Source organism: Phocoena phocoena, chromosome 10 (assembly GCF_963924675.1).
Source record: "Phocoena phocoena chromosome 10, mPhoPho1.1, whole genome shotgun sequence".
NCBI lineage: Eukaryota > Metazoa > Chordata > Mammalia > Artiodactyla > Phocoenidae > Phocoena > Phocoena phocoena.
The window spans coordinates 57,362,115-57,388,353 of NC_089228.1; the positions used below are offsets into that span (position 1 = coordinate 57,362,115).

The 26,239-nt window shown below is 40.6% G+C and overlaps 2 protein-coding genes and 1 non-coding gene across 7 annotated transcripts in view; 2 read left to right on the forward strand and 1 right to left on the reverse strand.

Moving 5' to 3' along the window:
• NEK10 (NIMA related kinase 10) overlaps window positions 1-26,239 on the forward strand; it is a 282,983-nt gene that overhangs the window by 122,218 nt on the left and 134,526 nt on the right. For 4 of the 5 annotated variants that reach the window (XM_065884790.1, XM_065884787.1, XM_065884788.1 and 1 more), the window contains 2 exons: window positions 22,748-22,877; window positions 23,429-23,499. The exons of the other annotated variant lie outside the window; for it this stretch is intronic. In XM_065884790.1, the coding sequence (XP_065740862.1) occupies window positions 22,748-22,877; window positions 23,429-23,499 (201 nt within the window). The remainder of the gene's footprint in view (window positions 1-22,747; window positions 22,878-23,428; window positions 23,500-26,239) is intronic. 5 annotated transcript variants of the gene reach the window in all.
• Window positions 276-488, forward strand: LOC136128942 (metallothionein-like). The gene has a single exon (XM_065884993.1). It carries the CDS (start codon window positions 276-278, stop codon window positions 486-488), a length of 213 nt encoding a protein of 70 aa, XP_065741065.1.
• Window positions 18,203-18,308, reverse strand: LOC136130071 (U6 spliceosomal RNA). Its single transcript, XR_010656276.1, has one exon. It is a non-coding gene; the product is annotated as a U6 spliceosomal RNA (small nuclear RNA).

Consider the following 26,239-nt stretch of genomic DNA (forward strand, 5'->3'; position numbering starts at 1 on the left):
TGTCTTCCTGTGAGGAGGCTTGAGAAGGAAAGCAAAGAAGCAAGTCATCTACATACTGCAACAAAGTAGAAACTCTAGGGAATTTTATATCACTCAGATCAGCCTTCAGGATTTGTGAGAAATAAAAAGGATTCAGCAAAATCCTGAGGTACTACTGCCCAGGTGAATTATTTTCTTCCTAAGTGAAGGCAAAAGGGTATTGGCCACGCCCCCTCGATGTCCTTGCCATACTTCGTGCCACAGTCTCCAGATCCCAGCCTCCGCTTCCTCTCGCCATGGATCCCAACTGCTCCTGCACCGCGGGTGGATCCTGCACGTGTGCCGGCTCCTGCAAATGCAAAGAGTGCAAATGCACCTCCTGCAAGAAGAGCTGCTGCTCCTGCTGCCCTCCGGGCTGCGCCAAGTGTGCCCAGGGCTGCATCTGCAAAGGGGCCTCGGACAAGCTGCTGTGCCTGATGTCGCAGAGAGCCTGCCCTGGTTGTAAATAGAGCAACCAGGACAAACCTACATTCCTCTTTTTTTTTTTTTTTTGTCCTATAAAATACAAGAATGATAATAAAAGTGGCTGGCTTTAAAAAAAAAAAAAGGGTATTGGCCAGCTTCATCATCTAGAATACTAAAGAATGTACTGCATAAATCAATTTCAGTAAAGAACTGACTTCCAGTTGGAATGGATGTTAGTAATGTACCAGGATTAGGAACAACAGGGTACCCAGAGATAACAATGTTGTGTATTGCTCAGAGGTGTTACTGACCAGGGTTCTTGGCCTCCTTAATCCATAGAAATTGATAAAAGGCCAGATGAGAAGTTCAGATAAGCTTTATTGGGACTCATGCTGCAGCAGGAGGGAGCAAAAACAAGTAACAGCGTCCCTTGCTCGCTCCCTAAGCCTGGGGGTGGGGGGAAGGGGCGAGCTGGTCCCTTAAATGGGGTGAGCCTAGCGGGAGATACATGGGTCGGACTGGAGGGGTGGCTTCGGTGGTCTGCCCCCCCCACTTGGTGGTGCTGTGTGCAGGGATCATGCAGAGGACCTGCTTTTGATCCTGACACCTCAGAAGTGGCAGTTGGGTTTTTGGTCTTTTTGTATCTTGTTGTTCATAATTTGTACCAACTACACATGTAAGCAGTTATTTTTAGTCCCTTAGAGTTTCTTTGTATTTTGTTGCTCAAGGAGACTAGGAGACCTTTGCCCAGGTGTAAGTAAGTACTGCAGCAAAGGGTCCCAGGTCCCAGGTCCCAGGTCCCACCCTATTTCAGAGGTCCTGGACAAACCTCCACCCTCAGCCCTTAAGTTTTCTTACCAGTAAAATAGCTATGTTATAGGGACAACGAACGGATAATGAGGCTTTGAGCCTTGTAATTTTCTATTACGGGTTTTATGCCTTGAAGTGCTTCTTTACTTATAGGATATTTATTAATTATTGGAAGAAGTTTTGAGGGATCTGGTTTTTGTTTTGTTTTGTTTGCGGTACGCGGGCCTCTCACTGTTGCGGCCCCTCCCGCTGCGGAGCACAGGCTCCGGACGCGCAGGCTCTGCGGCCATGGCTCACGGGCCCAGCCGCTTAGCGGCATGTGGAATCTTCCCGGACCGGGGCACGAACCCGCGTCCCCTGCATCGGCAGGCGGACTCTCAACCACTGCGCCACCAGGGAAGCCCCTGTTGTTGTTGTTTTTTAAACATCTTTATTGGAGTATAATTGCCTTACAGTGTTGTATTAGTTTCTGCTGTATAACTGAATCTGCTATATGCATACATATATCCGCATATCCCCTCCCTCTTGCATCTCCCTCCCACCCTCCTTATCCCACCCATCTAGGTGGTCGCAAAGCACCGAGCTGATCTCCCTGTGCCATGCAGCTGCTTCCCACTAGCTAGCTATTTTACATTTGGTCGTGTATATATGTCCATGCCACTCTCTCATTTCGTCCAAGCTTACCCTTCCCACTCCCCGTGTCCTCAATTCCATTCTCTATGTCTGCATCTTTATTCCTGTCCTGCACCTAAGTTTAACAGAACCATTTTTTTTTTAGATTCCGTATATACGTGTTAGCATACGGTATTTGTTTTTCCCTTTCTGACTTACTTCACTATGTATGACAGACTCTAGGTCCATCCACCTCACTACAAGTAACTCAATTTCATTTCTTTTTATGGCTGAGTAATATTCCATTGTATATATATGCCACATCTTCTTTATCCATTCATCTATTGATGGACACACTTAGGTTGCTTCCATGTCCTGGCTATTGTAAATAGTGCTGAATGAACATTGTGGTACATGACTCCTTTTGAATTATGGTTTTCTCAGTGTATATGCCCAGTAGTAGGATTGCTGGGTCATATGGTTGATCTATTTTCAGTTTTTTAAGGAACCTACATACTGTTCTCCATAGTGGCTGTACCAAATAACGTTACAACCAACAGTGCAAGAGGGTTCCCTTTTCTCCACAACCTCTCCAGCATTTATTGTTTGTAGGTTTTTTGATGATGGCCATTCTGACTGGTGTAGGTGATACCTCATTGTAGTTTTGATTTGCATTTCTCTAATGATGAGTGATGTTGAGGATCTCTTCATTTGTTTGTTGGCAATCTGTATATCTTTTCGGAGAACTGTCTATTTAGGTCTTCTGCCCATTTTTGGATTGGGTTTTTTTTTTTTTTGATATTGAGCTGCATGAGCAGCTTGTAAATTTTGGAGACTAATCCTTTGTCAGTTGTTACATTTGCAAATATTTTCTCCCATTCTGAGGGTTGTCTTTTTGTCTTGTTTATTGTTTCCTTTGCTGTGCAAAAGCTTTTAAGCTTCATTAGGTCCCATTTGTTTATTTTTGGTTTTATTTCCATTTCTTTAGGAGGTGGGTCAAAAAGGATCTTGCTGTGATTTATGTCATACACTGTTTTGCCTATGTTTTCCTCTAAGAGTTTTATAGTGTCTGTCCTTACATTTAGGTCTTTAATCCATTTTGAGTTTATTTTTGTGTATGGTGTTAGGAAGTGTTCTAGTTTCATTCTTTTACATGTAGCTGTCCAGTTTTCCCAGCACCACTTACTGAAGAGGATGTCTTTTCTCCATTGTATACTCTTGCCTCCCTTATCAAAGATAGGGTGACAGTATGTGCCGGGCTTTATCTCTGGGCTTTCTATCCTGTTCCATTGATCTATATTTCTATTTTTGTGCCACTACCATACTGTCTTGATTACTGTAGCTTTGTAGTATAGTCTGAAGTCAGGGAGCCTGATTCCTCCAGCTCTGTTTTTCTTTCTCAAGAATGTTTTGGCTATTCAGGGTCTTTTGTGTTTCCATACAAATTGTGAAATTTTTTGTTCTAGTCCTGTGTAAAATTCCATTGGTAGTTTGATAGGGATTTCATTGAATCTGTAGATTGCTTTCAGGAGTATAGTCATTTTCACAATGTTGATTCTTCTAATCCAAGAACATAGTATATCTCGCCATCTTTTTGTATCATCTTTAATTTCTTTCATCAGTGTCTTATAGTTTTCTGCATACAGGTCTTTTGTCTCCCTAGGTAGGTTTATTCCTATGTATTTTATTCTTTTTGTTGCAGTGGTAAATGGGAGTGTTTCCTTAATTTCTCCTTCAAATTTTTCATCATTAGTGTATAGGAATGCAAGAGATTTCTGTACATTAATTTTGTATCCTGCTACTTTACCAAATTCATTAATTAGCTCTAGTAGTTTTCTGGTAGCATCTTTAGGATTCACTATGTATAGTATCATGTCATCTGCAAACAAGGACAATTTTACTTCTTCTTTTCTGATTTGGACTCCTTTTATTTCTTTTTCTTCTCTGATTGCTGTGGCCAAAACTTCCAAAACTATGTTGAATAAGTGGTGAGAGTGGACAACCTTGTCTTTTTCCTGATCTTAGAGGAAATGGTTTCAGTTTTTCATCATTTAGAACGATGTTGGCTTTCGGTTTCTCATGTATGGGCTTTATTATGTTGAGGTAGATTCCCTCAATGCCTACTTTCTGGAGAATTTTTATCATAAATGGCTGTTGAATTTCGTCAAAGCTTTTTCTGCATCTATTGAGTTTATCATATGGTTTTTATCCTTCAATTTATTAATACGGTGTATCACATTGATTGATTTGCATATATTGAAGAATCATTGCATGCCTGGGGTAAACCCCACTTGATCATGATGTATGATCCTTTTAATGTGCTCTTGGATTCTGTTTGATAGTATTTTGTTGAGGATTTTTGCATCTATGTTCATCAGTGATATTGGCCTGTAGTTTTCTTTCTTTGTGACATCTTTGTCTAGTTTTGGTATCAGGGTGATGGTGGCCTCGTAGAATAAGTTTGGGAGTTTTCCTCCCTCTTCTATAGTTTGGAAGAGTTTGAGAAGGATAGGTATTAGCTCTTCTCTAAATGATAGAATTCATGTGTGAAGCCATCTGGTCCTGGGCTTTTGTTTGTTGGAAGATTTTTAATCACAGTTTCAATTTCAGTGCTTGTGATTGGTCTGCTTATATTTTCCATTTCTTCCTGGTTCAGTCTCAGAAGGTTGTGCTTTTCTGAGAATTTGTTCATTTCTTCCAGGTTGTCCATTTTATTGGCGTATAGTTGCCTTAGTAATCTCTCATGATCCTTTGTATTTCTGCAGTGTCAGTTGTTACTTCTCCTTTTTCATTTCTACTTCTGTTGATTTGAGTCTTCTCCCTTTTTTCTTGATGAGTCTGCCTAATGGTTTATCAGTTTTATTTATCTTCTCAAAGAACCATCTTTTAGTTTAGTTGATCTTTGCTATTGTTTGTTTCATTTATTTCTGATCTGATCTTTATTTCTTTCCTTCTGCTAACTTTGGGGTTTGTTTGATTCTTCTTTCTCTAATTCCTTTAGGTGTAAGGTTAGGTTGTTTATTTGAGATTTTTCTTGTTTCTTGAGGTAAGATCGTATTGCCATAAACTTCCCTCTTAAGGTAAGGTCATATTGCTATAAACTTCCCTCTTAGAACTGCTTTTCCTGCATCCCAAAGGTTTTGGGTCATCGTATTTTCATTGTCATTTGTTTCTGGGTATTTTTTTATTTCCTCTTTGATTTCTTCAGTGATTTCATGATTATATAGTAGTGTATTGTTTAGCCTCCATGTGTTTGTATGTTTTACAGTCTTTTTCCTATAATTGATATCTAGTCTCATAGGATTGTGGTCAGAAAAGATAATTAATGTGATTTCAATTTTCTTAAATTTTCCAAGACCTGACTTGTGACCCAAGATATGATCTGTCCTGGAGAATCTTCCATGAGCACTTGACAAGAAAGTTTATTCTGTTGTTTTTAGATGGAATGTCCTATAAATATCAATTAAGTCCATCTTGTTTAGTGTGTCATTTAAAGCTTGTGTTTCCTTATTTATTTTCCTTTTGGTTGATCTGTCCATTGGTGAAAGTGGGGTGTTTAAGTCCCCTGCTATGATTGTGTTACTGTCAGTTTCCCCTCTTATGGCTGTTAGCATTTGCCTTATATATTGAGGTGCTCTTATGTTGGGTGCATAAATATTTGCAATTGTTATATCTTCTTCTTGGATTGATCCCTTGATCATTATGTGGTGTCCTTCTTTGTCTCTTATAAGAGTCTTTATTTTAAAGTCTATTTTGTCTGATATGAGAATTGCTACTCCAGCTTTCTTTTGATTTCCATTTGCATGGAATATCTTTTTCCATCCCCTCACTTTCAGTCTGTATGTGTCCCTAGGTCTGAAGTGCGTCTCTTGTAGACAGCATATGTACGGGTCTTGTTTTTGTACCCATTCAGCAAGCCTGTGTGTTTTGATTGGAGCATTTAATCTATTTACATTTAAGGTAGTTATCAGTATGTTCCTATTACCATTTCCTTAATTGCTTTGGGTTTGTTATTGTAGGTCTTCCTTCTCTTGTGTTTCCTGCCTAGAGAAAGTCCTTTAGCATTTGTTGTAAAGCTGGTCTGGTGGTGCTTAATTCTCTTAACTTTTGCTTATCTATAAAGGTTTTAATTCCTCCATCAAATCTGAATGAGATCCTTGCTGGGTAGAGTAATCTTCGTTGTAGGTTTTTCCCCTTCATCACTTTAAATATATCCTGCCACTCCCTTCTGGCTTGCAGAGTTTCTGCTGAAAGGTCAGCTGTTAACCTTATGGGGATTCCCTTGTATGTTATTTGTAGCTTTTCCCTTGCTGCTTTTAATATTTTTTCTTTGTATTTAATTTTTGATAGCTGTATGGTACTCTCTATACTTCCTGGACCTGACTGACCATTTCCTTTCCCATGTTAAGGAAGTTTTTGACTATAATCTCTTCAAATATTTTCTCAGATCCTTTCTTTTTCTTTTCTTCTTCCTGGACCCCTACAATTCAAATGTTGGTGCATTTAATGTTGTCCCAGAAGTCTCTGAGACTGTCCTCAATTCTTTTCATTCTTTTTTCTTTATTCTGCTCCCTGGAAGTTATTTCCCCCATTTTATCTTCCAGCTCACTTATCCATTCTTCTGCCTCAGTTATTCTGTTATTGATTCCTTCTAGAGTATTTTTAATTTCAGTAATTGTGTTGTTCATCACTGTTTGTTTGCTCTTTAGTTTTTCTAGATTCTTGTTAAATGTTTCCTCTATTTTCTCCATTCTGTTTCCGAGATTTTGGATAATCTTTACCATCATTACTCTGAGTTCTTTTTCAGGTAGATTGCCTCTTTTGTCTTCATTTATTTAGTCTTGAAGGGTTTTACCTTACTTCTTCATCTGTAACAAATTTATTTTTCATTTCTTTTTTTTTTTTTTTTTGGATGGGTGGTGCTGTATTCCTGTCTTACTGGTTGTTTGGCCTGAAGCATCCAGCAGTGGAGTTTGCAGACAGTTTGATAGAGCTGGGTCTTGGTGCTGAGATGAGGACCTCCAGGAGGCCTCACTCTGATTGATATTCCCTGAGGTCTGAGGTTCTATCTTTCTCCAGTGGTTTGGACTTGGAGCTCCCACCACCGGAGCTTGGGCCCAACCTCTGGCCTGGGCACCAATATCCCACAAGCCTTGTGGCACAGTGAAGAAAAAAAACAGGAAGAAAGAAAGAAGAGCAGTACAATATCAAAGAATAAAAAACAAAATAAAATTAGACAGATAAAAAATATATTAGGAAAAATAAAACTCTAATTGAAACAAATGCAACATGTTAAGATAAAACCAAACAGAAAAAAGGAAAAAAAAAGTGTGTGTGTGTGAGCAATCCAAAAGGAGAGATCACTAATGAAATATAAAGAATAAAGTAAAATTAGAAAAAAGATTTATTAGGAAAAATAAAAATATAAAAGAATCAACAACAATGAATCAAGAAGGCAAAACAGAACCCCAATCTAAAGGAGGAAAAAAGAAAAGAAAAGCCCTGACTATGGGGGCAGAATTTAGGCAGGGACGTGGGTTTGGGTGGACTGGGGCGATGTTCAAGCATGGGGCAGGGCCTCTACTTAAGACTTCTGCAGAAGGGGAGAGGCAGCAAGTCGATAGGTGGGCCTGTGGAATGTGGGGGTTCCGGAGTTTGGAGGTGGGGCCCTGAGTGAGGCTATGTGGATTGGGTTTAGGCCCAGCTTGTTGGAGGGGGGTCTCCGAGTGTAGGGGTAGGGCCCTGAATAGGGGTGCAGGAGCGGCGCTTGGGTTCTGCACTCTAGAAGGGAGGCTCCAAGGGCAGAGGATTAGGCCCAGTAGTCCAACAGGCCCCAGTGCCTAAGTGGACAGGGAAAGCACTGGCCCTATTCCATTCTGTTCCTTCACACCCCTCCCCCACTGTCTCCCCCAGGGTCTCCCCCATTACAGCTGGATCCCTAACTGTGGGTGGGTCCCACTGGGTGTAGGAACTCCTACCCTCCCCCAGCCACCCCTCAGGACTGCGGGTCCTGGAGGTCCGACCTTTACTTTTGCTCCCCCTTCCCGCCCTCCCACTCCCTCAGGATCTGCAGGGATGGAGGGGGCCTCGGCGAACAGAGGATCAAGCCCAGAACCTCAACAGGTTCCTGGGGGTCCAAGTGGGCAGGGGAAATCTGACCACACTCCCTTTTGATCCTCTGCCCTCAAATGGTTCCCCAATTTCCCCGTTTGGGCGTGGGATCCCTTGCTCTCCCCCAGCCACCCCTCAGGGGTGCCAATCTCGTCCTGCCTCCACTTCTCCTCCCCCTTCACTCCCCCCATGCCACGTCCTACCCAGTCACTGGGGGTTCCTCCCGTCTCCTTAGGTGTCCGTGGTCCCCCACCGGTGCCTGGTAGGTGCCCTAGTTCGAGGGATCTGTTTGAATGTTGATGGGAGGTGCACTGAGAATTTTGCCAACATCAGTTTGAGATTTTGCCTGTAAGGAAGGTGGTAGCTGATTTAGTAGAGACAAATGATCACTATTTCCAGAATCTGCTCTAGTACCATCAGAGATGGAACAAATAAAAGATGTAGAGGGGTCATTTAATTCACCTGGAGAATTACTTTGATGACTACTGTCAATTTATAGAACTATTTCCCCCTTTTAAGAGAAAGAAATTCCAGCATGTTACTTCTCTAAGAATTCTAGGCCTAATAAATATGTAGGAGTGGAGGAACTAAGGAGAAAAGGGTGTGTATCTTTCAAAGGGCCTAAACAAAAGGGAATAGGTTCAGAGACAGGAACCTCTTGAGGTTCATTATGGGTTAGGAAAGACAGGGCCAGGCCCAAGGACAGCCTCCTCATGCTAGGCATTAGGCAGAAGGCAAAGCCACCTCCTTATTTTGCACTTAATGAGGCATGGAGGAATGGCATCTAGAACAGCAACTTTGTAGTATCTGAGCAAGAAACTTTAACCATGAAAACCGTGGAGCACGTGCAATCAAAATGCACATGTTGCTGATTACCCTGTACGACCTTCCACGTGTGGTGCTCGACTAGTAAGGGATGGTTTAAGGGAAAACAGCTCTTGTATGGTGGCTTCAGGAGACAAATGTGCAGGAATGCCTAATGCCTATACATGAGGAGGCTGTCCTTGGGCCCAGCCCTGTCTTTCCTGCTTCAATTAGAGATCCCACTATTTGAAGTGTTTTAGTACTCCAAGGCAGGGGCTGCTTCATAGTAGTGGGGTTGAGCACCAAGAGTGTGGCTCTAGTGTCAGCCTGAGAGATTCATCCCCAATCTGGAAAAATGTTTCCAGAATCTGGAAAAATGTTTCCCCAATCTGGAAAAATGTTTCTCCAAGTCAATTAAGGAGGAGGATTGGGAAGAGGCCCTGTAGTTCCTCAGAGCCCCATCACTGAGAATTGGGAAGATGATGGAAAGACTGGTTAGAGGGCTGAAGGCACCTAAAGTGTAGATTTGTAACAATCATTTTTCCAATGTCCTGGCTCTTTGTGATAGTAGCAAAAACTAGAAGGGTTTTGGTTTCGTTTAGGACCCTTCAGTTGCTAGAGTGGAAGAGTAAGAATTTTGGCGACCTTCCTTGGAGGTGACCCATTTGAGTACAAGAGAGCTGGTTTGCCATTAACTAAATCTGGAGTGGACATAGTTTCGCATTCCATCCTGGTCCTTTTTACTAAAAGGGAAAAGTCCCTGTTCAGCCCATTAATAAACATAGATTTAAAAGCTACTAGGGTAGAATCATCATCTGAAGGAAGACCAGAATTTTCTTTAGAAACAGTCTGAAGTTTATTGTAATAGTCATGAACAGGTTCATTAGATTTTTGTGTTCAAGCCTGAATTTTGTTCTGATCAACAAGCTTTGGAAAAGCCCTAGAAATTGCTTGTTGAAGTCACCTAGCAATTGCCTGAGCATGATCATATAATAAGTTAGGGGGCTAGGCTCCCAGTTGTAATTCTAGAGACCTTTCAGGACTTTCCCAATTAGCAATTTTCATCCAATACTGGGCCTGGCCTTTACCAACAAGCACATGAACTAGGTGATATAAGTCAGAGAAACCAGGTTGATAAGTCTGAATGACTATATTAAATCCCTCAGCAAATCTGTATAGATCGTTAGTTACTTTGGGAAAATCCTTGACTATGGCACTCAGCTTCAGTCAAGGGAATATAAGAAATTAAAAGTTTAGCCTCTGGATTCTCAGAAGGCTTGATATTAAAGGGACCATTTCTGTTAACTTCAGAGGAAAAATGAGAGGGGAGAGTTTCAGAGAAAAGGGAAGTTTGGTGAGAGAATTAGTATTGTTGCCGAAACCTGGCTTCTGTTCACCAGTGCCAAATAGAGACGCTGAGACAGAGTTTGGAGAAGTAGAAAAGAGTGCTTTGCCAGGCAAAGGAGGCCATAGCAGGCTAACACCCTCAAGACTGTGCCCCTCTTCCTGGGAAATAGGAAGGGGTCTTATAGTTTCAGGGTGGAAAATAGGGCTGTAGATAAGGATCAGGACTGATGAAGTCTTGCATTTTTCTTTCCTCTTGGAGACACTGAGATCATCAGAGCTGGCGTCAGGTGGTTCTGGTGGTCCTTGAGGTTATTGTTCCATGACCTTCTTTCTAGAATGAAGAATGCTCACAAAGGAAAGGAGTGTTAGGGACTGTTGTCTTGGAGAAGTAAACACCAGGTGCACAGTACAACTTTAACTGGAAGGCAGTCATTTTCAGAGTGCAATTAAACAAGAAAGAGAGGGGGAAAAAGCAGAAAGAATAAGGGCTGAACAAGGGCTAACAACCTGGAGGGCGTCTCATCTAGTTTCTGCTACAGCAGTGTTGGGGGACTGATGGCCTAGGGGAGGCATGTGCAGCACAGAACAGAGAGACAAGATGTTATCAGAGGGAGACAAAGAAGCTGAGGGAGAGGAACCTGAGACTTTGGGAGCCATTTTATCTTTTTATCATTTGTTTGCCTTAGTTAATCTTAAAGTCTTATTTTACCAAGAGGCAATTTGAGACTCTTGATAACATTGGGAAGCCTCAAAATACCAGTTAAAATCAGCATTCCACTTAGTTCTGGAAATTTTTGAGCTACTGTAGTCCAATCTGGATTTAAGGAAATTCGATTTGAGGATTTCAAAAATTCCCCATAATGGCCATTGATATTCTAAATTGCCTTTGGTCAGGTCAGTCCATTTAGTTAGAAATGCACATGAGAAAGGGCCATGTTTTTTGTTTTTTGTTTTTTGTTTTTTTTTTTGCGTTACGCGGGCCTCTCAATGTTGTGGCCTCTCCCGTTGTGGAGCACAGGCTCCGGACGCGCAGGCTCAGCGGCCATGGCTCACGGGCCTAGCCGCTCCGTGGCATGTGGGATCTTCCCGGACCGGGGCACGAACCTGTGTCCCCTGCATCGGCAGGCGGACTCTCAACCACTGTGCCACCAGGGAAGCCCAGGGCCATGTTTTTTAAACATAAAATTCGCCAGAGTCCCTATGGGGGAGACATCTTCAAAATACTTAGATAACTGGAATCCCATTTCTTAGAGGTTTTTCCTGTAGAGTAAAGAACAATTTTCAAACAGCTTAAACAGTTTACAGCACAAGTAGTATAATTTAAACAGCTTGCAAGCTAATCCCACCTGGTCCTAAGGAGGAGACAGCATGGTCCTGGAGGAGCCTGACTGAGGCTTTTATTTTAGGCAGTCTCCACAGGCATCCAAAGGAATAGGCTGAAGGCTGAAAAACCCAGCACCGTTTCAGAGAAACAACCCCTGTTCCCAAAGGAATAGGTTGAACATCTCAGCCTGTTTCAGTGAAATAGTCTAATCTCAAAATCAGACCCAAGTGCCAAACAAGTACTCACATACAGAACAGGGCCTTGACCAGAAAGATGAAACCTTTAAAGAGATCCTAAATAAAGCCTGGAGAGCTTCAAATGCAAAGAAGACCTGAGCTTGGATTCAGGAGAAAGATGTACTTTCAACCTCCAAGGTTGGTGAGAAAGGCAGTGAGTGACAGTGGGCTCAATTGAGGGTACCACAGCTGTTTGCTCACCAGCCTCACAGCTGTCAGGTGTCTTCTCTGATCCCTATATGGGCCACCAAAATGTTTACCTGAAACAAAAAGACTTAGTTTTTTTTGCCAGCAAAGATGGGTTTATTTGGGATCAGCAGAGAATTGCTGTTCGAAGTCTGCAGACATAGCAAGCCACATGCAGGTCTCTACACGAAGAGGGAAGGAGAACACTTCATGGTGTTGCCGACCTCTCAGCTTCTGTGCACCAATGCTGAACAGAAATATGGAGACAGAGATTTTAGAGGATAAGAGAGATGGCTTTATTCCTTTGCCAGGCAAAGGGGAAAACACATCAGGCTAGTGCCTCAAGAACTGTGCCCACTTCCCTGGGGAATTGGAGAGGATTTTATAGGTGGGGTTCACAGTCTGGGGTATATGATAAGGATCAAAGTAGTGAAGGTCTTGCATTTTTCTTCTTCTTGCATTATTTCAAAACAGTCATAGCTGGCGTCAGGCAGCCCAGTAATTGGGTCCATTTATCTCTGGTTTATCGGGCCTGCGACTTTCTTTCTGAGAAGCTACAGGGGTGATTCATTACAAGGGAGTGCAGAGAATGTAAACACCAGGAGCAGGATGTAATTTACATAGAGTCAGGGAGTGATAGGTTAGCTTTGTGAAGTACAAATCTATTTACAGACACTACAGATTAGTAACAGTTAAAACTATGAGTGATTAACACTTTCAGGCTTGTTCCTTCTCTAGCCTGTTCACTGTTCCCTTTATTTTCCTTGTTCTCAGGAGAGGGAAAAAAACCTCACCTCTATTTTTACTGCAACAATAGGGAGGAAAAGGAAGTCAGGAGACTGCAGGAAACAAAGAGTCCAGGGCTTGTCATTGGCTGAATCCTGGCCAGGAAAGGAGTCTTTCTTCTTCCTGTTGGGCTCTGCTGTCATCAGAGGGTGTGAGAACCCCCACTTTGGTCTCCTGACTCTATTTATATTAGGTTTCTGTTTATTAATTTTTACGATTCTCTTTGCTGAAAATAAAGAAAAAATTCCATTAAGAACACTCATAATCCTACTAATCCTGAGGTGGGGAACAAACTCACAGAAGACAATTTGGCATCCCAATGTCAAATCCTTTCTTATGAAAACCATACACACACACACAAACACACACACACACACACACACACTGATGTTAACGAATGCTTTCCTGTACCTTCAGTTTTAATATCTGAATTACATTTTATTGTCTAGATAAATCATAATTTATTCAACCAGTCCTTTTTTTCTTAAAGACATTCAAATTCCAGCTTCTCCCTAATTCATATAACACAGGGCATATATAATCGGCTAAAAATTAACTTGAAATAAGAAAGCAAAAGAATTTTTAACAGCAAAATAATTATCAATATATGGAAAATCCAATGACTGGGAATATTCATTGGTGATCAATTTCTCATTTTCTAAAGAAATTTTCATTTTCACCAGATTTTTTTCTTGACCACTAAATTAAAAATAGTTAGCTAGAAGTTCCTATGCCTTTATATATATCTGTGTCAGAGTTTGAACTAGGTCAGTCTTAACTTGAATGCTTTTTGTCTAGGTCGTTTCTGACCAAATTGTTGGCCACTGGCAAAGTAGTCACGCATATGGCACTTCCCCAATTAACAAGGCCTCTTCTCATATCTGTTCATATACAGCTAACAAAAGATGTGTATGCTCTTGTCATATGAGTAAAATTGTTTCCTTAGTTAATGCTATCACCTACCTAGTGATATATATTTTCAAGTTTTGTACTGTTGACTGAAAAAAATACACAACCTAAAAGTTGAGAAGTATGTTTTGCTTGGGGCACAAAACTGAGGACTTCAGCCTGGAAGACAGCCTCTCAGATAGGTCTGAGCGACTGCTCCCAAGAGGTAAGGGAGGACCCAGGATATATAGGGGTTTTTGCAAAATATTCGGAACATCAAAGATTGCTGTTAATAAAAGGAAACCAGACATCTCAAGTTAAGGAATTTAGTGCTTGTCTAGGTATGAGAAGAACAAGAGTCTGAACTTACTGAAATCATTCCTTTAATATACACCTTAGCTACCTGGGGCCAGTGTCCTGTTCTTTCCCAGTCTGGGTCCCCTCAGGACTCACCCTAGGGGTCAGTGGTAGTGGCTTAATGGCCTTAGCATCCTTTGTTTGCTGATATGGCAGGCAACATTTTTTATTCACAGTACTAATGAATGAATGGCAAATAATCTGTGTTTTGATGGAATCCAGTGTTTATCACAACCCCCCTCTGCTGCCACATAGATGGGGAATAGCAGAGCAAGCCTGGCGGAGGACATGGGTAGTTGAAGGGGCATCAGGAGATTAGTGAAATGAGAAATCAGTGTGTGCAGAGGCTTCTGTGGAGAGAGTGTTTGACCGAGTAAGGTTTGGATTAATGGCAAGAGGGAGGAGTTTGAACTTCACCTTTACACTAGAGACTCTGCTCCCTACTTCAGAAGAGAACTTCCACAGGCTTTGCTTCCATGTCCTCCCAGCTGCCTGCCCCATGCCCCTAAATGGCCTGCACTCCTGCAGTCCTAGTGGAGACCATTTTCTCCAGACAAGCCCTCTCAATTCTGCATCATTAATTTCTCTGCCTCCAGTGACTCATTCCTACCAATTGACTAGCATACTGACATTTTTTTCCCATCTTAAAAAACAAAAACTCATGTTTTTCCCTTTCTCTTCCAGCTACTGACCCACTTTTCTCTGTTCTTTCAAAACAAAACTCTCTGAAAGAGAGGTATATAGTAGGTGCTCAGTAAATAATTTTTCAATGAATGAACAAATGAAAACACTTTTAATGGAGTAAGGCTTTTGTGATAATCCAGGTGTGAGCCGATTTAAGCCTACTGTTAACGAGAATAAAAAAGAAAGGGGATGTGGGGGAAAGAAGTATATTGAAAATCTCCATAACTTCCTCTCAATGTTGTTGTAAACCTAAAAGTGCTCTAAAAAAATAAGTCTTTAAAAAAGAGGAGGTAGTATATAAACTTCAAAGGAAAAATTAAAAATCTTTTATGACATGTTGTATACAGTTGATTCTTGAACAACACAAGTTTGAACTATGAGAGATTTTTCAGAGACATGAGTTTTTCACTAGTTTTTTTCACTTCACTACTGGAGTTTTTACTCCAGTACTACACAACATGGTTGGTTGAACCTGAGTGTGCGGAACTGCGGGTACTGAGGACCAGCTATAAATTAAATATGGATTTTCAACAACATGGAGGGTCGTACTGATCTCAGAGAGACAGCATTGAGCAGTCCTGAAGAGACACCTTAGTTCTCTGCCCAGGAATTGAACCTGGGTAGCCTGAATGAAAACCAGGAATCCTAGCTGCTAGTTCACCAGGGACTAGTGGCTAGAGGCAAAATTCTCCTGGCTCTTACCCCCATTGAAAGCAAGAATGTTTCAAGGAGGCAAAAACTGTAAAAACAGGTACAAAGTTTATTATTAGAGACACAGCACAAGGTATGCGAGAGCACGCAAAGAAACAGTTTATTTTACTTAAGTCAGAAGCTAGGCAGAAATACACACCCAGAGAGAAGGGGTGTGGGAGTCCTCTCTAATGAGGAGGAGCACAGTAAAGAGGTGATTTAAATCCTGTATATAGGACAGTCCTTCTGGGTCTTTGTTTACCTTTGGCTAATTATCTTGTTTCTTTTTCCACCCGCCCCAAGATGCACGTGCAACTTTTTGTTGAGATGGATCCCACCACAGAGGCCTATGGGTGTATGTCCACACTTATTATGGGGTGGCACCCCCTCCCTTTTTGACACCCAAGGAGCCTTCCTTTGCATGTGCAGACAGGAAGTGTTCCTTGACCTCAGGAGTGGTCATCTTATCTCTTTACTTCAGCAGAGCTCAGCTTCTGCCACTGGCTTTGTCCTTGGAGTGTCTGGGTGAGAACAAAGCTTCAGTTTTACTCCACTTGACAGACACCAGTTGTCTGGCCCAAGGGCCCATCTATCTCCTACCTCAGTACCCCTAAACCCTGCATTGTTCAAGGGTCAACTGTATATGTAACATAGGAGAAGAAATAGCCTGTAATTTTAGCATTCTATGTTTGATAATAAGATTAATTGGTGGCACAATGGATGGATATACTTGATAGAAGTGATTTGTTTTCTTGCTTCAAATATTTTCATTTTCAATTTATCATATACCTTTTCTTCTAAGAATAAAAACCCTATCATCTTAATATTACAGATACTTGTTGACCAGGTAATCTTTTATTTCTCGTTAGACTCCTCTTGATTTTGGCAATTTCTCAGATTTTTCTTGTTTTTAATGACCTTGGAAGTTTTGAGAATTATTGGTTAAGAATTTCATAGAATTTCCTCAATTGGGATTTGTCTGATATTTTTCTAATAATTAGACTGGAATATGTTTGGGGAGAAAGATCACAGGTGTAAACTGCCATTCTCTTTTCTTTTTCTTTTTTTTTTTTTTTGCGGTACGCGGGCCTCTCACTGTTGTGGCCTCTCCCGCTGCGGAGCACAGGCTCCGGACGCGCAGGCTCAGGACGGCCATGGCTCACGGGCCCAGCCGCTCCGCGGCATGCGGGATCTTCGTGGACCGGGGCACGAACCCGTGTCCCCTGCATCAGCAGGCGGACTCTCAACCACTGCACCACCAGGGAAGCTCCATTCTCTTTTCATGGGTACATACTATCAATATGACTTAGCACTGTTGATGTTAATCTTGATCAGCTGGCTGGAGATAGTGTTTATCAGGTCTCTCTACTGTAAAGTTACTCTTTTTTTTTTCTTTCTATAGGGTACTTTTTGAAAGAAGGTCACTACATGCACCCCAAACTTAAGGAGTAAGGAGTTATGCTTCATTTCCTTAAGGTGGAGTCTCCACATAAATTATTTGTCATTTTTCAAGAGATTTGTCTATTGCCTCCTGTTTTTTATTTATTTGGTTTTTAAAAATTTATATCAGTATGGACTCATGGATAATTATTTTATACCCTGGGTTATAATCTAATAAAACTTTCAGTGAGCTGAATTGTGTCCCCCTCCCAAATTCATACGTTAACACCCTAAACCCCAATGTGATGTTATTTGGAGATTGTTGCCTTTGGGAAGTTAAGTAGATTTAAATGAGGTCACGAAGGTGGGGGCCTCATGATGGGATTAGTGGTCTTATAAGAAGAGACATCAGAAACTCTGCTCAATCTCTCTCTCTCTCTTTCTCTGCCATGTGAGGACCCAGCAACCACCTGTAGGCCAGGAAGAAGGCCCTCATTGGGGAACAGAATTAGCCAGCACCTTGCTCTTGGATTTCCCAGATTCCTGAATTGTGAGAAATAAATTCCTGTTTATTTCTATTTAAGCCACCCCGTTATTGGTATTTTATTATGGCAGCCCAAGCTGACTAATACAATACTTTATTTTGTTGGTCAAAATAAAGTATTGTATTTGGCCATTGGGAGCTGGTTGACTTGTCTTCCATATCCCTCTGGCATACCCCCATCATTGTGTTTTTTTTTTCTTTAGACTAACTTTCTGGAACTAGAAGATGCTCCAGATTCATTTAGTATATTTCTTGCCCCAGTCCTATTATCAGTCATTTCTCCAATGGTCCTGATTCTTTTCATTGGAGAATGGTGTTAAAAACCAAGATCTGGGGGCTTCCCTGGTGGCACAGTGGTTGAGAGTCCGCCTGCCAATGCAGGGGACGCGGGTTTGTGCCCCGGTCCAGGAAGATTCCCACATGCTGTGGAGCGGCTAGGCCCGTGAGCCATGGCCGCTGAGCCTGCGCGTCCGGAGCCTGTGCTCCGCAATGGGAGAGGCCACAACAGTGAGAGGCCCGTGTACCGCAAAAAAAAAAAAAAACCCAAGATCTGGTGCTAAGTGTGCTCATTGCTACTAGGAAGTCATCAATTCTAGGCCTTTTCATCTGACAGAATGAAAGGATATATATGTGCATAGGATATATATGTGCAAGGATATATATATGTGCATAGTAACCTGTGTATATTCACATAACTATAAATATTTTCATATGTAACCATCTATATTAATATTAAGCTAAACATGGGTTTATACTGTTGTCTCCAATTCTAATCTGTTACCTCCTTGAAGAGTACCCCTACTCCTTTCCTTGCTTATCTGTAACCTTTCTTCCACTCCAATAGTGAGAAACCTGGCTTCTGCCATCTGCCACTCATTTACTTAATTGTTGAATTCTGGTATACATGTATAGCAGTATCAAAATTGTTAATCTTTACCCCTATGAGAAACAACTTTATTAACTATAGTCCTCATCTTCTGCCTGTCATCTTACTGCCTCTAAAATATGGAATGCATCACGGATTTGCATGTCATCCTTGTGCCGAGGTCATGCTAATTTTCACGTGTCATTCTAATTTTAGTATATGTGCTGACAAAACGAGCACAATAATCAAACTTTTAACAAAGATGACAACATGACCACTGTAGGAAAGAAGAATATACTGTCTACACTCAGAACCTTTTAACATATCATTTCATTTCATTTACTTTGTGAATGTACTTTGTTGCATTTAAAGGAAAGAAGTCCCCCTCCCAACTTACATAAATCATCATAGTATTGAATTATTTGTGAAATAGCAAAATGTTCATATTTTAAACTGTTTTGAAAAACATCTAGATTCAATACTTTCCTTGTTTACTTCAATAATGAGTAAATAAGAATCTTTGGCAATTAGCAACCTAATTGTTCACATCAGTGAGGGACTACTAATGGAATTTAAAACTCTAAACAGTCTGTCTTTTTAAAAAATTATATTAAGCATCCTTCCTTCCTCATCATTTTTCCACATTGTTTTCATTATCAGTTTGTAAATTTATGCCTTTTTAAAACAGAGGTAGTATTTAGATAAACTTTCCTCCAGCCCCCTCTCAAAGGCTGCTGATTATGAGCTATGTTGACTTAGTTATTAAAATATAGTAATAAGTAAAGAATGTCCTTGCCACCTACCTAACTATACTATCCCTGGCTTCACTTAAAATTTTTTCCAGCTTTATTGAGGTATTATTGGCAATTAAAAATTGTATATGTTTGAGGTTTACAATGTGATGTTTTGATATTTGTATACATTGTGAAATGATTATACAACCAAGCTAATTAATATATCTATTACTTCAAAAGATTCAATTATCACATTACTTGTGATGTACTTTCTTAGCAAATTTCAAGTATACAATACATTATTATTAAATATAGTCACCATGTACGTTAGGTCAGCAATAATAAAAATGATAATATTTTAATTGAAGTACAACTTATAATGGCTGTAATTTTTTACACATTTAATTGCATATGTTTAATCTTTACCAGAAAAGCCCTTATTTTTATTAAATATCATAAATTATGCCTTACTTTACCATTAAAAGATTTTAGATGACCAAATCACATAGGAATATCCAGTTTTTAAAATACAGAGTAATATTTCTGATTGGGAAAGAGAAAACCAATTTTATTTTATTTTATTTATTTATCTTTTGCGGTACGCGGGCCTTTCACTGTTGTGGCCTCTCCCGTTGCGGAGCACAGGCTCCAGACACACAGGCTCAACGGCCATGGCTCACGGGCCCAGCCGCTCCGCGGCATGTGGGATCTTCCCGGACCGGAGCACGAACCTGTGTCCCCTGCATCGGCAGGCGGACTCTCAACCACTGCGCCACCAGGGAAGCCCGAGAAAACCCATTTTAAAGTGTGTGTGTGTGTGTGTGTGTGTGTGTGTGTGTGTGTACTATTTAACTTCTTTCTCTTAAGTGAGCATTGCTAGCTGTAACTCTGTATTTCTTTAAATGTGGTTGGGCTCACCTTAAGTGGAGAAATTGGAAATTATTACAAGACAGTGAATTATTTTACAATGGTTTTCTAAACAATAATCACCAAAATAAGTAGTGATTGAGTCATTACTTTAGCCATATTTCCCAAAAGCTGGGCTCTTTTTAAAGATGAAAAACACATGAATAGTTTTTCTTCATAGAACCTGTTGCCATAAAAAAATACCACAGCTTGGGTAGCTTAAACAACAGAAATTTATTTGAAGGCTGAAATCCAAGATCAAGATGTTGGCAGGTTTGGTTTCCTCTGAGGCCTCTCCTTGGCTCACAAATGCCAGCCCCGCCTTCTTCCTGCCTCTTCCCGTGGTTGTTCCTTGCACACTCCTGGTGTCTCTTCCTCTTCTAATACAGATACCAGTCATACTGGATTAGGGCCACCCCAATGGCAGCTCTGATCAGCTCATGCAGGCCTTATCTGTATATACGATTACATTCTGAGGTACTGGGGGTTGGGACTCAACACATGAATTTTGGGGGGACACACATAACATAGCAGAACATTTCGTGTGACTTTTGGAAATCAGACTCTGTCTTGTGTTTGCCATTGCTTTTAATTGTAATTATGAAACTCTTTTATCTTAGAGAATATTTGAACTTGTACCCCAGAAGCAAAGTGATAGTTGGCAACTGTGTTGTCTTTTATTGCCCTTTCTTGTTCTCTTCCAGAGAAGTGATTCTCTGTCTTTTTCAGGGAGGCATGGACAGCTTTGAGAATCTGATGAAAGCTGTCATGTCAGTTAACTTTGACTAAGGACCTCAAAACTTAGTGGTTACAATAACCTTTTTATTCTTCTTCTTCTCAATATACTGTGCGCTGGCAAATTGTGGGCTGGTTTGAGCTGGGATTGCTTATCTGTGTTGTCTGGGCTCACCTGTGCATTGTGGTCACCTGGTTTTCAAAGGCTTCACTGATGGATGTGGTGGTAGAGTGGCTGTGGGTAGGGGTGCTGGAGGTAACTGAGCTATGTGATGCTCATCATCCAGCAGGCAAGCCTGGGCTCAATCACCTGCTTGTGATCGTAGGGTTTTCAAGAGCAGGAAGAGAGAGCAAGCCACAAAGAGTAAGTGCTTTTCCATTCTCTCCTTGCATCACTTTTCCTGATGTCTTCTTGGCCAAAGCAAGTTATATGGTTAAGCCCAGATTCAAGGGGTACAAAATAGAGTCCATCTTTTATTGGGAGGAGCGGCACAGCCATATTGCAAAGGGACATGCCTGTGGGGATGAAAGGAGTGTGTGGTCTCTAGTGAGATGAAGGAAGAGATGGAATGATGAGAAAAATAAACTAAGTAAATTCTACTCTTACAAGAGTTTTCCTCTACACTGAGTAGTTATCTTTTGAGGAAAAATGAAGGCTGTCCTCCAGAGAAGTACAGACACTGGCTGTTGAGAGTGAAAGCACACAAGAAACAGGAAATGGAAAAGAGATCTGAGGGGGTGATGGGTGGAGCACTCACAGCACCTGCTTCCTGAGCTTTTGGAAACATGAAACAAATCTTCTGAGTTCTCAGTAGATTAAAACATGAGCCATTTGTGTGGAGCCAAGGACATTTTTTTGTTGAAGACATTTTTTTCCGTTTATGGCATTTTTTAATGTGAGCAGTTGATCGAGGAACAACAGGGGACACTTTTATACACTTAGGACCAGTAGAGCCCTGGAAATCACCCCAGATTCCCCCATTGCCATATTATTGAACTCAAAGACAGTACCTATGGAAATGCTTAACGGAGAGATCTTGAAATCACACTTCTTCTGTAAATACATAATGTAAATCTTAAACCAGGAATCATTCTCCATAATCTCACAAGAATTGCAACTCCTTGGTTATTCTTAACAGCCAATACTTGCTCTGTACTGATACCAATTTATGAGTTTCTTTATATCTTAGTCCACTGCCCAAGTTAACCATTAATTCCTACTCCATTAATTTAGAGGGTTGAGCACAGTCCTAAATACATACTTTAGAACTGAATCATCAGACTACTTAATTTAGGGTGTGTGTGTGTGTGTGCTGAGTGCTTTTAACACTTTGCTGAGTTTCAGTCTACAAATATGAGAGAGGAAACTTCTATCAGTTCAAAATATCCAAGGGAACTACCACCCCTCCACATTAAAAAAAATGTCAAGCCCATAAACCCTCACAGCTTAACTTCATTTAAAGGCTGACAGCATCCTTATTCAGACTAGATATGAAATTTCAGAAGAGATGAACATGATGGAAGTTGTCATTTTCTGCAACACATTTAAATATGGTCTTGCTTCCTACTTTATAAGCTAGCATTGAATAGCAAAGGGATGGTGCTATGTCAGTCAATTTTGCTCATAATAATGCTGCATAACAAATCACCATGAAATCTCAGTGGCATTCAACAATAAGCATTTATTGTCAGACTCACAGGTCTGTGGGTCTCCTGGGCTGGGTCTCCTTCAGGCTGCAGGTTTATGTGTGCAGATCTGCTCCATGTGTCTTGTGCTGAGCCTAGGCTGGGCTATCCTAGCTACCTGGGATACGATGTTCTTTTGGACAGAAGCTCCTGTAGGGACAAATGGAAGCACTCAACACCTGTTAAGACTGAGGCCCTGATCTGTTGCACTGCCACTTCCACATTCCACTAGCCAACACAACAAAAGCAAGGGCAGGAGTGGGTAGCAAACACTGCCCACCAAGAAGAAGGAGTGGGGTATTCAAAACCTCCAGAATAGAGAGAACTGGGGCCAATCATTCCGTCTACCATGGAGGGGTAATTGTTTCTGGAAGTAAAAGGACATTTAATAGGAGTTGTTTATTGACATTTATTGCTTAAATTAGAATTGCTTGGTTGTGCTTCTTGATTCACCTGAGTCTGAGAGAATTCAAAGATACATCTTAATATGTTTACTTGAAATGATGACCGAGTTTCCATTTTTTTCTTATATCTCCAACTATAGCTTGAAAATTGAACTTTTTTCTGTACTGACTTCTCCCTTTTTCATTGTGCATTAACATCCTTATTTTAATTCAGCCCTGAGGTGCTGAAGAGTGAGCCGTATGGGGAGAAGGCTGATGTCTGGGCAGCAGGCTGCATCCTTTATCAGATGGCGACTCTGAATCCTCCCTTCTACAGCACAAACATGCTCTCCCTGGCCACAAAAGTAAGCAACCTTGGAAGACAAAAGGGTCTCATGTTGCCAAAAACACTATTCCTTTTCTTCTTAAGTAGAGCCTTTGTGATTTTAATAAAACTGTCACTTAAAAGCAGTCATTGTTTTATTAACCACATGATCCAGTTTATTTTTCCTCCTTTCTTCTAAATCTACATCATGTGCTATGGTACATTTCCCCTTATAATTGTCTTCAATTTATCATAGAAAATTATAAAAATAAATATATCAAACTGCTTTTGGTCTTTTATTCTTAATTGCAGTTTGAACTGCCCTCAGTCTATCATATTGTATTATCCTACACATCATTTATTATGAATCTGAGGTTAACTTTAACTCAGCTTGAAGAATACAATTCTATGCTCAAGAACAGTTTAATTAATGCTAATTTTTAATTTGCTGGGATATTTTTGTTTCTGATGAAAATATGTGCATGAAATTATGATGCTTGTTAAGTAACTCTTGTGTCGTGGCCAAGTATCACCACTCAAAGGCACCTGTGGTTCCTTTACTTCCATCATTCTAGTCTGTTTGTTTTGCAGATAGTGGAGGCGGTATATGAACCAGTGCCAGAAGACATCTATTCTGAAAAGGTGACCACTATCATCAGCAGGTAATTAGTCTCATAACTTCAAACCTATAGGGATTATCAAGAAATACCTCATATCTATGCAAATTCACTATGTATTAAGAGGAAGAGGAAGGGCTCTCAAATAATCCAAAGCTAGAAAAATATTTGTGCATCACCAGTCATAGGGACCATTTGGAAGCCAACCAAGTGTCCAAGAGGAAGTAGTACATTCACTTGAAATATTATGCAACCATTAGATTGATTATTCAGAAGGCTTTATATCAACCTGTACAATAAGTATGATCTGCTAAATAGACATTTCTCCAAAGAAGGTATACAGATGGTCAAGAGGCACATGAAAAGATGTTCAACATCACTAATTATTAGAGAAATGCAAATCAAAACTATGAGGTAATCACCTCACACCAGTTAGAATGGCCACCATCAAAAAATCTACAAACCGTAAATGCTGGAACAGGTGTGGAGAAAAGGAAACCTCGTACACTGTTGGTGGGAATGTAAATTGATACAGCCACTATGGAGAACAGTATGGAAGTTCCTTAAAAAACTAAAAATAGAACTACCATATGATCCAGCAATCCCACTCCTGGGTATATATCCAGAGAAAACCATAATTTGAAAGTGTACATGCACCCCAATATTCACTGCAGCACTATTTACAATAGCCAGCACATGGAAGCAACCTAAATGTCCATTGACAGAGGAATGGATAAAGATGTGGTACATATATACCATGGAATATTACTCAGCCATAAAAAAGAAGAAAATAATGCCATTTGCAGCAACATGGATGGACCCAGAGATTGTTATAATGAGTGAAGTAAGTCAGAGAAAGACATATCATATGATAGCGCTTATATGTGCAATCTAAAAAAAGTGGTACACATGAACCTCTTTACAAAACAGAAATTGAGTCACAGATGTAGAAAACAAACTTATGGTTACCAAGGGGGAAAGGGGCGGGCGATAAATTGGGAGATTGGGATTGACATATGCATACTACTATATGTAAAAGATAATAAATAAAAACCTATTGTATAGCATAGGGAACTCTATTCAGTGCTCTGTAATGACCTATATGGGAATGAAGTCTGGAGGAGAGTGGATATAGATACATGTATGGTTGATTCACTTTGCTGCATAGCAGAAACTAATGCAACATTGTAAATCAACTATATGCCAATAAAAAATTAATTAAAATTTTTTAAATTAAAAAATGAAAACAAAACAAGTATGATCTGAAACTAAGTAAAACAAATAAAATGTACAGGTACTTATAACTATGAAAAAAACATAAAATATGTAAGAATATGGAAAAGACTGGACAAGAACATATGAAACTGAAAAAGGCCATGTTAGATGATAAAATTGCAAGCATTTTTTCCTTTTTATTTTTAAGAAATATTTTAATTTTTCAAAGAAACTCAGAAAGAAGTGCTCCATATATCCATATAGTAGGAGTTTAATGAAAGTCCTTATCCCTATAGAGTCTCAAAGTTCTGCCCCCACAGGTCTTGTCCCAGCTCATCCCTAACCCTTCCCCTCCCACTTTCCCTCTGCTCCCTCCACTCCAACCACAGGGAGCTCCTCGCTACTGCTCTTCCCTTTTCCTGGCACTCTCTTCCCTCTGATACACACAGTGGCACAGGCCCTTACTTCCTCTGGTTTCTGAGGAAACTGGGTCTCTGAAAAATCAAGGCATCTGCCCTGATGCCCCCACAACCTCTCCAGACTCTCTTGTCCCCTTGACCGGTTTACCAAGTTCACAGCACCCACCACCCCTAACACATTATACATGTGCATGCAGACTTGTTCTTTTATTGTCTCTCTTCCCCACCAGAATGAAAACTCCACAAGAATGGGGACTTTTTCAGTTTAGTTTATAGCTATTCAGTGCCCAGAGCAATGCCTAGTACAAAGTAGACCCTTAACAATTTACTGGTTGTATGAATAAATGACTCATTTACCTGGCTGATCGTTATTTCTGGACCATTTTACAACCTTAAATTGGCCCAAGATTACTACTCTGCCCCATCAAGCTGAGTCAAATCCTTATTGTGATAATAGAAATCCTAGGGTCACCCCAGATGGAAACTTTGTCTATCCCCTTGCCCAATTCCTTTAAATCTCAATTCTGTATCTATCCTAGCTCTTGGCACCACCTCTGATGCAATGTAATAAGCGTATTTTCATGGCTATGCCCCTTTCCCTTTTATTTTCTCCTTCCAGCCCATTGTTTAGCATTAATAGATACTCCTCACGTTTGTGGGATTATATCTTGAATCTTTCCTTGCTCAGCACAATGCTGCCCTACAATATTAAGTGCCTCAGGCCCAGCTGGGGCTGAATTTCACTAACTGTGGACTCTGAGCAGACAATTTGACTATTCTTTCAGCAGCTCTGTTTCCTCATCTGGTAAAATGGGGATCGTAATAGCACCAACCTCATTAAGCTGATGTGATGATTATAACATGCAGATCACTTAGCATAGAGCTTTGGCAAATGGTAAATCTTGAGCAATGTTGGCAGTTATTATTATAAATATTGTGGGAAATGAGCTGAAACCCCTTTCTAAATCATCTAAATTCTACATTACACTAGATCCACCCTACTGCTAATGAATCCATACAAATGTATTTAAACTGCTCATCTCCTGTTCTCTATTTGTTTTCTGGAAAGTGCCTTAAAAATTCAATAAGTCTCCAGAGAGGTCAAGACAAGAATACCAGAGTTACTCATTTAATTTCTCCTTTTCTTAGGT